Here is a 13,623-nt window from a genome sequence, read left to right on the forward strand (position 1 = left end):
GAAAAAGAGTTAGCAGGTGGGAGTCTCCTGAGCAGTTCTGAAATTCTCTGCACGTTGGTGCCAGACCAGCAGTGCAAACTCCCAACCCTTTTCCCATTTCACTTTATACCTTGTGAAGTGTCAAAAATCTGCAAGGTTAATAGATAAAAAGTGTGAAGGGTTTCTGGCATTTGCTTTGATAGCAAATTTAGATACTGACATACACGCTGACAAAAGGGTTGTATTAAGGGGATAGGAAGGGCAGCTCAAGCTTGTGTCCATTACCCCCCCTCCTTTTTTTATCTTCACAACAGCCCTGTGAGGTAGGACAAGCTGGGAGTTTCTAGTTCAGACACCAAAATGGTGAAATTGCACTTATTTAGATTATTTTTGGCTTGTTATTTATCAGGGTTGGCAAACTTTAGAAAGTGGGTGTTTTGTGGTAAATATCAGGACTATGAAATCTTACAGTTAAAGCTTAGAGGGGTTGCTTTTCTCGCTTTGTGCTTGTTTGTTTTTCTTTACATTCATGGCATCATATATTTGTGTTTCGTTTTTCCTCCCAGTAGCTCAGGGTCGCATACATTGCCGTATTCTCCCACTTTTAATCTTTGTAACTGTCCTGTGAGATAGGCTAGGCTAAGTTAATACATGTACATAAGCAGCAGTTCTTGGTGGGGATTTGTGGAGGTCCCAATCCACACACAGCCTAAAGGGCCTAGGGAATCCTGTTGGCATCCCTGAAAACAATTCCCATAACTCATCTTTTGCAGCATGCAAAAGTTGGTTTCTTTCAAATTCTGGTGTTCCTGACACTACTGCTCTTGCAAGTCCTGTAGCAACTCCAGGAAAATAGCTCCACATGCGCAATCAAACTGTCACAAGGCATGGGGATTGTCTCACAGGCCAGGTGGAATGGGGTTCCTGGCTTATCTTGGTGGCTTGAGCCAAGAAGTTTAGGGACACTGGGAGAATATGGTGTTAAAAGAGCCTCTGCCTTACTCTTTGTTTGGATGGGCAGCAATGGCAAGGACAAATGAATAGTGAGGGAGAGGCTGTTTTAGCACCCCATTCCCTCTGATCAAACGCCAAGGTTGCAGGTTTGGTCCCCGTATGGGACAGCTGCATATTCCCACATTGCAGGGGGTTGAACTTGGTGGTCCTCAGGGTCCTTTCCAACTCTACAATTCTTGGATCAAGGGAGGGAAGATGCAAGGGGAAGAGACATTCCATCTAGTGCTAAAAGGTAAAGGACCCCTGACAGTTAAGCCCAGTCGCAAACAACTCAGCGGTTGTGGTGCTCATCTCGCTTTACTGGCCGAGGGAGCCGACGTTTGTCCGCTTCTGCAGACAGTTTTCCCGAGTCATGTGGCCAGCATGACTAAGCCGCTTCTGGTGAAACTACAGCAGCGCACGGAAACACCGTTTACCTTCCCGCCAGAGCGGTACCTATTTATCTACTTGCACTGGTGTGCTTTCGAACTGCTAGGAGCTGGGACCAAGCAACGGGAGCTCACTCGGTTGTGGGGATTCGAACCGCTGACCTTCCAATCGGCAAACCCTAGGCTCAGTGGTTTAAATTCTTGAAATGATGCCCTAGGTCTTCAGTTCCTGGGTGTAGAAACCTCACAAGGCATATTTGCCTGGCTTCCCTCCCTCCATTCATTGTGCCAGTTCATCTTGCACCTGAAGCCTTCAGCCTCAGCAGTCAAGAAGATGCAGCTTCATTCTCCCCTTTCAGCAGTCTCTGTGGGAGGCTGCACTTTGGGAAAACCCGTGCTTTGTTGTTTAGGTTTATGAGGCGCCCAATTATATGCCTGCCTCCCCCACCCACCCACATTTGAGGAAAACCTTCGCAAGGATCCCTTGCTGTTCTAGATTGTAGTCACAAGGACGCATGCCGCGCTTATACAGCAGGAGCTTTTGTCGTTTAAGCACCTAGCAACCCCTGTTTACCAAAACTCTTTAATTATCCAAATGAACTCGCTGTCCCTTGAAACATGTTGATAGTGCAGCACAAAATCAACTAGATCTTTACAACTTGCACAGTAAGGGAGCATGGAAAATGTGGATACTGTAGATAGTCACGGGCTTATTTATTTGGTTCCTGCAGAAATTCAGCAGTTAAACCATAAGCCTTTTCCATGTGCAGGTAGCTGGTTTGCATGTAGGCAAACAAAATGAATGTAAATGAACCTCTCTCTGGTTTGCTTTGTTCTACTGGGTCTTTAGCTTTATACTGCCACCGGGTAAGTTCCTGGTAACAATACCTGTTTCTTAAATGGAAAGACTGTTCCCCACAGAAATGAGATTCCTCCACGACTCCTCCCATGTGGCTTCATAATGTTCCATTTGCCTTCCACGTTTCAAAGCCAGCTGTGCTTTGTGGGATAGACCCATGCAGTATTTTCTCATTCCATTCATGCAATCATTCATGTAATCATTTCCAGTTTGCGGGGAGTGGGGGGGGAGTGCTGTTGTTTACATACAGCCAAAGCAGCACTACCCCTGCACAAGAGGAGTGACATTGGCAGACTTGCAGGAGGAGGAATGTTTGGAGATGCACAGAAAAAAACGTCAGGATGAAAAGAGGGGGGTTTTTTTAAAAAAAAGCCAGAAAGAAAAACTTGAAGATACATGTTTTGGGGTGGTGGGAGGGAAAGGGAGCAAATGAGGCAAGAAGACTGGTCTTGAAAAGCTCCTGTTCATAGCAAAATTGCAATGTTAGCCAAGAGGCAGTGTGTTCATTGGGTCTTTCGGGGAGAGGGAGGCTAAAGCAGAAAGGGCAGTTCAAGACGTGATAGGGAGAGGAAAGAAAAGAAAGAACGCTGTAAGATAAAGGAAGGAGGAAGGGAAGAACACAGCAGAAGCAAAAAGGAAAGGAATTAAATAGGAGCTACAGCAAGAAACGGAATGACAGAGCGAGCTGTAGCTAGGTGGTCTTGCGCCCCTGGCAGAAGCGTCCAGACTGCGCCCGCTGGCCATGGACAAATCAGCTCTTCTTTCCTCCTCTCCTCCAACCCAACCCCCTTCCACCCATTCAATTCACCCTCTATTTAAAACCATTTCTTATGAGGCAATAATGGATATTTGTGGACATATTTTTAGACAATTTTGCGCTACCCCCCAACGCTTGCGCCCCTGGAGGTGGCCCACCTCGCCACCCCCTAGCTACAGCCCTGGTGACAGGTGGGGGGAAGGGAAGGAAAGCCGGAGACAGAAATGAAAAGTTGCCTGCTTAGCAACCATACACAACCTAAGCGGGCAGGAGCAAATCCTCATGGGACTCTCTGTGCCCCACATGTAGCTCCACAACTGCCCTCCATCATTCCATTCTTCCCAACTGCTCTTCATGGGCAGATCATTTCATTGGAAGGGGTTCCATGTCACCTTCATTTTCTGTTTTGTGATTGAGTTATTGTTGTGCTCAAGCTCTTGTAGGGGGAGTGAATAGTTTTTTTGACCAATAAAAAAGGCAAGCTGTAATGAACCAAGTATTCCCAAGACCGGCAGTGCTCAAAACTGGGCCAGGGACTGCTCAGTATGTCTGCTCGCTTTCAGATGCAGCCCATCCCCTCGTCATTCAGTAGCCTTTGGATTAGACAGTCTAGCTGCAGCTCCAAGAGTAATGGTAATAATAAAATGGAAATAGACAGGAAGTGAGTAAGAGATGAGAGCTTCATAAGAGCAAGAATTGAATGTAAAAGGGACAGCAAATACCTGTTACCCTATGCCAGCCTCCCAAGCTTCCGGTTTTAGTGCAGAAGGAGAATGCGAGAAGAAATGAGAGGAGATGGGTAAAAATGCTTTGAGGAGCATGTGATGAGGAAGAAAAACATAAAGCAGAAAGCCTTCTCTACTCAGATTCGTAAAATCAATACCTCCAGAACCAATAACGGTATATAGCTTGAGGAAAGCTGAACTACCTGCTACAAGAAAAATTCCAAAAGGGATTAAATAGAAAACAATGCCAGTAATTTCCATTTGATTAAGCCAATCTCTGCTTCCATCTGCCTCCATTTTTTTTTTACTGCTCTGCCCTTGTACTCCTGTTTTGTGACTGGTTGGCCTAAGCCATTTTTAGGCCTCTCAAATGAGCCCTGGGGTTTGACTATCTTGTAACTTACTGTAAGTAAGCAGGGATGCTGCTGTAAGCTTAAAGAGCATTGTGAAGACAGATTAACATTACAGTCCTATGCACATGCAAGCCTCATTGAAACTGATGGGATGTATTAAGCAATAAGTATGTTTGGGATTACAGCAAATCTGACACAGTCTATTGAAATGCCATTGAAGTAAATGGAGTTTGAGCATCATAATGGCAACTTGGAGAGCTTTTCATTTTGGGCCATTTCTGGGTCTAAAAAACGAATCGCACATCTTGGTACAAATAAGCTGCTCTTGCCTAAAACAAATTCCGCTTTCAGTTGTTTCGGCTGCGGTGGAGCTGTATTTCTTTTATATATGGAGGTTTTTCTGGGCAGAAGTCCTTTATTCACCTGGGAATTGCCAGGTTGTTTTTTTAATCCTTGTAGAGTATGGCTAGCACATCATGAGATGCGCATTCTGACAGGGGAACACAATAATACTCCAGTATTCTGTTACATGTGGAACAATTAGCCTGCTTTAAATAATAAATGCAGTGCTCTGAATATGTGTATTATAGATAATTAAGCATCATGTTGCTAACATTTAACATGCACTTATGTCTAGGTGTAATTATGGTTGGGAAGGGCAGTTCTGCGATGCGTGTGTCCCCTACCCAGGCTGTGCTCATGGGAGTTGCAACGTCCCCTGGGAATGCAAATGTGAAACCAACTGGGGTGGTCTGCTCTGCAACAAAGGTACTGAACTTCCATTCATAGTTAAAATTTAAATCTCATTACTAACTAGTAACCTGATATCGATTGTTTTTTTCCAAGCATGTGCTCACTACAGAGAGCATCTGTCTTCTAACTCTCTGGTGGCACTTGCCTATTGCATTTAAGCAAGCAGGCAGGTTTTGCCATTTGCAAGCTTGCCCTTGCATGGTTTGCATGTCACACCATCCCTAACCATGGCTTAACATGAGCATGTGGGCTCCCAAAGAAGAAATGCATCCACTTTGCTCCTCCCCAGTTGTTTTGCTGCCACACTAACAGTGAACTAACCCATGATTTGGCTTACTGTGTCATCCAGGCCCAGCTATGTGGTTTAGCTTTCTCCAGACAAGCCACAAACTCTAACCAAGGTTGTCCCTATGGTTTACGGCTTGTGGATTTTCCAGAAAGCTAAACCACAAGCCAGAGTCAGGACAACAAGCTAAGCCCAAACCATGACTTAGTTCAGTGTAGCACAGCACCAAAGCAGCCAGGAAGGAGCAAAGCAGCTGTGATGTCCTCTTCTGGATCCTTCAGGCTCACCCTAAGCCATGGTTTGATTTAGTGCGATGTGCAAACCAGGCCAGTGTGAGTGTAATGCATTTATTCCTAAGAGATTTGCTTTATCTTGTCTTTACATCACAGATATTGGTTGAGATGGCAATATACCCAGTGACTGATATGAAGCCAAAATGAATTAAAGGGGGAAAGTGGGCACAGGTGTATGAGTGTTAAAGATACTCTGCCTGCCTCTACCCTTCTCTTGAAAGATCTCCACGTAGTGGTTCTGCATCTTCTTGTGTCAAATAACCCGACTCCACCTTCGCCCTCTGTCTAGATTTAAACTACTGCGGAAATCATCACCCATGTGTGAATGGTGGAACCTGCATGAATACGGAACCAGACGAATACAGCTGTGCTTGCCAAGATGGTTACTCTGGAAAGAACTGTGAAATTGGTACTGACAAACAATTGCATGTCTTTTTGTTGTTGTTGTTGTTGTTGTTGTTGTTGAACTTTCTACGATGACAATAATGTTCCTCCATATACCTTTCATGATTAAATGAAACATAGCTGTTGGTGATTTTGTCATTATTGTCACCCTTGATGACTAATCTAAAATCAGTTTTCTTCAGATGGCTAAATACCAAACCTGTGTGCAGATTGATAAGACTTTGGGCCCCTTTAGATATTAACAAGCCTTGAGGAGCTTTGTTCCTTCCTCTTGTTCCTCTCCCCCATCTCCAGTGCTTGTTTGAAGCAAACCACAGTTTGTTGTTTCATATGCATAGGCAAATTAGGGTCGGAAGTAGGGAATCACTACCCATGAGTGAGGAGAGCCTAGGAGTTCATGCGCCAAAAGTTTCTGCTTATGCCAAACCAGGATTAGGAATCTGAGTAAGCCCTTTGTGTTGCGTAAGGAAGTTCTAGTTCAAGTGCAAATAGCTTACAGAAGCAGACAAATTTCAGAGTCTGTAATCGTATTCCAGATAGAGCTTCCAGTAAACTTGGGAAGATGGCAAAAGGCTCTTGTGAAGGAAGGACAAGGCCTTCGTTACATACTTGTAAATAAAAGTGTTTAAACCTGGATTTGGGTACTGAGGATAAATTTTCTTTTCTTATTAGCTGAGCATGCTTGTGTATCAAATCCCTGTGCTAATGGTGGAGTTTGCCACGAAATTTCATCAGGCTTCAAATGCCAGTGCCCAGCAGGCTGGAGTGGACCAACGTGTGCTATTGGTAGGTACAACTTGGTTTCAGATATATTATGACTTGTATGTGCACATGAAACAAACTGATTATGCAAACACCCCTCTTAGGTGCTTGTAACTATAGCAAATGAATGTTCATTGAGTGAACTGAAATCGCACTTCCACTTTGATACAACAACAGGATTGTCACTTAGCTAATAAAATTTTAGTTGTATGAGTTTGTCAGTCAATGGATCAAATCTGCATGATAAAGCAACACATCTGGAGAACATCTTCTACATCTTTAGTCATGCGTGCATGTATGTATCACAGGCGGCGCCATCTTAGAAATCGCATTGGTTCTATCATATGTGAGAAGAGCAGAGGCTACTTAAGATGTCGGCTGCCATTGTAGTTTTAAGAATTTTTTTGTGGTTGTCTGGTTATTAACACTTTTCTTGGTCAGTCAGAAGCTTAATTGGTTGATGTAGCAGATTAATAGTTAATCGAGCATTGCACAGTACCTAATGAGTGCAAGTGCTTAAGAGCCTTACTAACATGCTTATAATCAAAAAGTTCCTGGCAAAGTAACTTTCACTTCAAGTGTTATCTGGGGGCTGTTCTCCTTTTCCTCGTGGCCTCTGCAGCACCACATTTAGGATTACACATGTATAGGATCAAAACAACAGAAGTCTCTTGAAAGTTGAGGCAAAAATCAAACTCTTTGATTTCTTCATGCAGCAGCACATTTGCGAGGAGGTGCGGGAGGAGAGTGGTATATTTTTGGAGGTGATGGGTAGCAAAATAATCAGTAGAGGCAAGTTGTGTTTTTCTGTTTCTGCTGAGGGCTTGCATCACTCTTCCTTGATGTAATACTTTGCTCTCAAAGGCATATGGTAAGGAATTAGGCCCCAAAATGGACTTTGGACATGCTTTGATTAATACCACAAATTGTAAAGATATATTTACACTTAAGCAAATGGTTAGTGAATGAGAGCTGGTTGCCTTTCTTTTTTTAAAAAGAATCGGGATTGTTCTTAGAGTTCTCACACTTAATATCGTGGAAGGTTTAAAACGTGTCTGTTTATGAGTTGCACTGCAGTGGAACTGCTTTAGGATCTTAAAGAGGGATGATCACTTCCTGATGGGGAGCACTTGAGCATAAACACATCAGAGCTTGAGTTGGTGATTTCCAAACTGTCCATGAGATTTGATAGCCTTTTCCTAAAGAGTTATGGTTATGCTCATTTATCTGCATCAAAAACAACATGTACGGTTGTCTCAGACCATTCTTTTCCTCCCCAGATATTGATGAGTGTGCCTCTAACCCATGTGCTAGTGGTGGAACTTGTGTTGATCGCATTAATGGGTTTGAATGCATATGTCCACAGCAGTGGATTGGGGCAACCTGCCAGCTTGGTAAGTCAAGACTGTAAGCTATCTTTAAAATTAGTCGCGTTCATTATTGTAAGTATATTGTTGTCATTTTGTGCAAATGGTTCCTTTGATGTTTTAGCTGCTTCTGAGTCATTTTGTATAAATGCTTCCTTTGATGTTTTAGCTACTTCTGAGTTAATCTTGTGAGAATCGGAGTGTGTGATGCTTTTAAATGCCTCTGAGTGCAGGAACAGGCTATGTTGCATTCTGAAAAGCATCCTTCCCCCACTTGCTGCAAACTTGAGCAACGTATGAAATTGTCTTCAGCATGATAATAGTGGTGGACTTAACTCCTAGGGTGGCTAAAATTAGGGCATGCTTGCACTGTTAAGCTACTACACTTGGCTCCTGTTGCCTCGGGGGGTGTGCTTATCGACTGCTCCCTTATTCCTGCACGTTGCTTGACCCAAAATATTTTTTCCTGTACTACATGCATGCCTCAGGGCTATGCAGAAGCATTTAAGTAGTCTCTGAAGATGAGTGGGCAGGCTAGACCTGTCCGTCACTCCTTGGGCGCAATCCACCATTAAGCACTCCCCCAACCTGGATTGTATTGTGCCCAAGACCCATCAAACCACGAGGGAAGTCACAGGAAATGGGCAAGGACAGCAGGGGAACAAGTCAATGGATGCACAAGTAGAAGCTGCTGGGCCCTCGTGGTAACCAACATGGCAGATTTCCAGTTTCATTCTTCCAATCTGCTGCATTTCCTACCACTTCTATACAAATTCCTAGGCACTGTCGATGCTGGATATCATTTACATATTCTCCACACCTGGAAAAACTCCTACCGTCATTGCTCACAGTTCCCCAAACTAGTATTTATTATACTTTTGCTCAAAGACTTGGGGAGCTGGCCCGTTCAGATAATCTCTCTTAGCTCCATAACTGGAGTTTAATAGAACCACGAAGTCTGAAGCTTATAATCATTGGTGCTTGCTTTATAGGGAAAATTATGCAGCATGCATGTTGAAAATATCAGCAAACGTGTCACCGTGACGTGTAGCTGATATTTTGGAGGCTCTGCTTTGGTGCAAGGGCAGTCTATTTCTGGGTTTGTTCTTCACTCCCTGCTTTTCTTTCTCTTCTTTCACAGATGCTAATGAGTGTGAAGGGAAACCCTGTCTTAATGCTCATTCTTGCAAAAATCTTATTGGTGGATATTACTGTGACTGCATTCCAGGATGGAAAGGAGTAAATTGTCACATCAGTCAGTATTTAATCTTGCGTATATATATATATCTGACCCTGAAAGAGCTTTTATTTATAGAATATATCAAAACATTCCTAATTCCTAATTTAAGACATCTTTAGAAATGATAAAGATATCTTTAAAGCATTTCAAAGAACCATGTATGGTGACTCCCTTAGCAGATGTTTCCTTGCATCTAAAGCCTTAACGTTTGAGTTGTGGAATGAACTAACTTGGGGAGTAGCTTCAGTATTCTGGTCTTGGGGAAGACTAACTTGACGTTTTTGCTTGAATATTGCCTGGTATTCAAACCTTCATCACCCATACAGCTTGTATTTCCTTGCCTCTGGAAGACTTCAGATTGCTTATTAAGAATGAACAGACGTTGCTAACTCATCTTCAGTCTATTTGTTGCAATTGAGTTCCAGTCTTTTATTTTTTATTTTTAATGTCATTTGTATTTTATCCCTAGATATTAATGATTGTCATGGGCAATGTCAAAATGGAGGAACTTGTAAGGTAAGATTAAATGCATTTGTTTTGTTTTCTTGTTTTGAGGTGCTCTGGAGCTGCTGCTCCTTAAAATTCAACCTATGGCCCAGTTCACATGTTAATGCTAATCCAGGCTTCCTCAACTTCAGCCCTCCAGATGTTTTTGGCCTACAACTCCCATGATCCCTAGCTAGCAGGACCCAGTGGTCAGGGTTGATGGGAATTGTAGTCTCAAAACATCTGGAGGGCCAAGGTTGAGGAAGCATGCGCTAAGCCATACGATGGTTTAGTTATATGCTGGAAGTCGATCAAAGTGACTGGGGCAACCAAGTCAGATGGGTGGGGTGCAAATAAAAAAAATATTACTATTATTACTACTGTGAATGAGCAGGTGTGCGGGCTCCTGGAAAGGAAATTGCAGCTGCTTTGCTTCTCCAATTCTGCTGCTGTGCTGAGTGAAGTCATGGTTTGGTTTGAAGTGTTGCCTTAACCCAGATTCCTGGTTTCACTCCCCCAGACAAACCACAAGCTATAGCCAAGGTTTATCCTATGGGCTTACAGTTCATGGTTTGTCTGGGAGATTTAAGCCATGAGCCTGGGTTCACACTAAGACAGGCACGGCCAAACTTGGCCCTCCAGCTGTTTTGGGACTACAACTCCCATCATCCCTAGCTAACAGGACCAGTGGTCAGGGATGATGGGAACTGTAGTCCCAAAACAGCTGGAGGGCCAAGTTTGGCCATGCCCTCACTAAGACAACCCATGGTTTCACTCAGTGCAGCATCAGAACAACTGGAGGAGGAGCTAAGTGACCATGATCTCCCCTCTGGAAGCCCACACGTTGGCTCATCTTTGCCAAGCCATGGTTTAGCTTAGCTCCGCATCTGAATGAGAACACGACAGAGCAGGTAGCACTGGTTGTCAGACTTGGAACTGCCCCTTACCTTCCAGGTGTTGTTTCCCTGTAATTCCCCATTCTCCTCTTCTCTCCACTCTAACAGCTCCTCAGGAACAGTTTGAGTGTTTGGGAGGTCTGCAATATATTTGAGCTGTTTTTCTTCTGGCAGCATTTAGCCTTGCATTGATTATCACAATATATTTTAAGTTGCTTGTTCATTGCTAGTTTAAAGAGTAAATCAAGCCAGCCTACACAAAACCATATTTGAGGGCAGTGACGTGGGTTTTCTGGAAAATTTGGATAATTTGCATGAGAATTTTTTCAGATGCCAAGCTTGTTTTATATCATAATTTGCAGTTAGCAGCCATTCGTTGTTGCTAAAGAACTTGCAAAACTGAGGACCTTCTTGTATCATGCTGCTTGTTGTGCTTCACATCCCATACACGCATATTTCTTTGTTGCGAAGTTGAAAATTATGCTGATGGAGGGATAAAAGCCACAAACAATCTAAATAAATGGGATACTATGTAGCCAACCTGAGTGCTTTTGAAGCACAATTGATTTCAGTGGGAGCAATTCATATCCCTTCCATTGAAATCAAACGGACAAATGTCTAAATTTGGTGGATTGTACCTGAGTAGTTATTGAACCGTATGTGCCTACTATTTTGGTTCAGACTTGTTTCTTCGAGAGCAGTTAGGTAGAACTCTGTCCACACTGACCCCTTCCCTTTCTGTTAAAAAAAAAGAAAGACTGTTGACTTTATGGTACTAAGATTAGGTAGGAATGCTGCTGTTAAATGATTCTTGGAATAATTAAGAACATTTGAAGTATGGTCCACATGTTAGCATTTTGAATGGCAAACGGGAAGAACTGTTCCTCTGAAACGTTCATAGGATGGCTTTGGAGCCAACTGATTAAGTTAGTAGTACTAGGTGGCATTTGTCCAAGAATTCTAAAAATTCAAACATGAAACTGCTGAGCTACTTACTCTGGTATGTTTCTCTGTGTCATCAGTCTCTGTACTACAGGGTTGGAAAGCAACTTTCTTTCTTTTAAAAAGGTTCTAGGAATTTATCCTGGAATAATAAGCATGATTTTAAAACTTAGCTTTTTCACTTTTAACCAGAATAGCTATGCTAGGGGGTTTAAAAGTGAGCATAGGTTTGGTAAAAGAAAACACCTAATGTCATTTACATGGATAACCAATTTGGATATGTAATGAATGTAGCCATTTCATAGGTGCAGTTTTTTGGATGCACTGCAAGTTGTCTTCTCCTGAGAACATAGTTATAAAGAAATGAAATCTAGCAGTGGCTCATCAGTTTGTTAAAAGGCAAGAGGCAGAATGTAGGCCTATAAGCAGTCACTTTTCACAGTGTGGAGAAGTGAACATCCAGCAGGCTCAAAGGAAGCAGGTAGCCCCCATGGGTCTAGATTTAATCTCTGTTGGAGAATAGCCTCTACCAAAGGCGTCATGGACTTTGACAAAGCACAAACTCAGGGAGACAAAAGGGAGAAACATGCTAAGAGGAAGGCATGTTTGGCAAACCCTCACCTTGATCAACTCCCTCCCGGAAACCTATGTCCCTACTGTGGAAGGATGTGTGGATCCAGAATTGGCCTCCACAGTCACTTACGGACTCATTGTTAGCACCATATTCATGGAAGACAATTTTACTCGGCTACGAGTGATCACCAAAGAGAAAGAAAGAGATTAAAAGCTATAGGAGAATGGGCTTAGGAGCCACTCGTTCTGTCCTAAAGCATAATTTCGTTGTTAATCCAGATGAATCTTGCCTCTCTTGTTTAAAAAAAATAAAATGAAAATTTGTGGTTCTGAGATTCTAGTTTCATTTTATTTGAAGAAAATGATACGAAAGTCTGTTCCCAGTACCTTCTGACATAAGCGCTCTCCTTTCGATCTTTCGTTTCCCGTAGGATGTCGTGAATGGTTACCACTGCATGTGCTCCCCTGGTTTCATAGGAAAGAACTGTGAAACAGAAGTTGATGAATGCATGAGCAACCCATGTCAAAATGCAGGGCGTTGTGAGAACTTGGTGAATGGATTCCGCTGTCTCTGTCCTCAAGGCTTCTCAGGAGATCTCTGTGAGGTGAAGGATCCCTTGGCCTTCTTAATAGCTTTGATGGATTGAATTCTGGAAAGAGTCCTGTTATAATTTAAGCCCGAGCAACCCATGGCTGTGTAATTAGATAATTGCCACTCAGCTGTTCACTTTACTGTCCCATGTAAACAGACAAACTTGTGCAGTAAAATCCCAGTAGCTATAGTATTTAAGGTCATAATATATTTGGAATAAGCACCTATTAGTTACTGAAAATATCAATGTGATGCTTTTTTATAGGGGTCTGATTTTTACACTATGTGCCTGCCACATTCATAAATGCTAAACTTTCATATGGGCTAGAAATCAGATTCCAAATTTAACGTGGCCAATTTGTGTGCATTCATACTGCTGTGTGAATTTTCTGATGTGTTTGGACAAGTATATTCTATTGTGATACGTTCCAGAGATAAATAGTGTATCTTATCATATCCTGGGGGAATAACTAACTGCTCCATGTCTGGGTTTCGCTGCAGGAAAATAAATTTTTCATTAAAAGGATACAAATGCCCTTGCAATATTCCCCACTAGGGAGTGTTGAATTTCCCCTCTTTCATATTCCGAAAATGATATGTGATAGTTCTGAGAAAGATAGTTCTAAATCAAGAGTAGGTCAGGGACAACTTCTGCTGTCTGCAAAAGGACTTTTCAGGTGGACATAGAATAATAGAATTGTATACTTCATTGAAAGTTTTCGTCCAAATTTCAAATCTAGGAACTTTTACCAGATAGGTGCCATGCTTTTTCTATGTCTGCCTTGCTGACAGGTAGATGGTGCTTAAAGTAAATGCAGTTGGTATTAAGATTAATAATTTCCTTAAAAGGATTTGTCTTTGTAAATGCTTACATGGTGCAAGGCTTGTTTAAGTTTGTCCCTTTTCATCACCATAATAGTAACAAATCAGCTTTAAACCACCTTGCTTAAATGTACACACAGAATTAGAAGAG

At 42.5% G+C, this 13,623-nt stretch overlaps 1 protein-coding gene and 1 long non-coding RNA gene across 3 annotated transcripts in view; one reads left to right on the forward strand and one right to left on the reverse strand.

Moving 5' to 3' along the window:
- Nucleotides 1-13,623, reverse strand: part of LOC309345425 — a 469,580-nt gene that overhangs the window by 83,026 nt on the left and 372,931 nt on the right. The gene's annotated exons all lie outside the window — the stretch shown is intronic.
- Nucleotides 1-13,623, forward strand: part of JAG2 (jagged canonical Notch ligand 2) — an 88,206-nt gene that overhangs the window by 51,092 nt on the left and 23,491 nt on the right. Inside the window, exons 6-12 of one of the 2 annotated variants that reach the window (XM_081858825.1) lie at nucleotides 4,693-4,823; nucleotides 5,677-5,796; nucleotides 6,465-6,578; nucleotides 7,835-7,948; nucleotides 9,063-9,176; nucleotides 9,631-9,677; nucleotides 12,490-12,663. In XM_081858825.1, the coding sequence (XP_081714951.1) occupies nucleotides 4,693-4,823; nucleotides 5,677-5,796; nucleotides 6,465-6,578; nucleotides 7,835-7,948; nucleotides 9,063-9,176; nucleotides 9,631-9,677; nucleotides 12,490-12,663 (814 nt within the window). The remainder of the gene's footprint in view (nucleotides 1-4,692; nucleotides 4,824-5,676; nucleotides 5,797-6,464; nucleotides 6,579-7,834; nucleotides 7,949-9,062; nucleotides 9,177-9,630; nucleotides 9,678-12,489; nucleotides 12,664-13,623) is intronic. The other variant, XM_081858826.1, reaches the window with a different exon arrangement.

This window comes from Podarcis erhardii (assembly GCF_964252035.2).
Source record: "Podarcis erhardii genome assembly, chromosome: 1".
In the NCBI taxonomy this organism is placed as follows: Eukaryota; Metazoa; Chordata; class Lepidosauria; order Squamata; family Lacertidae; genus Podarcis; species Podarcis erhardii.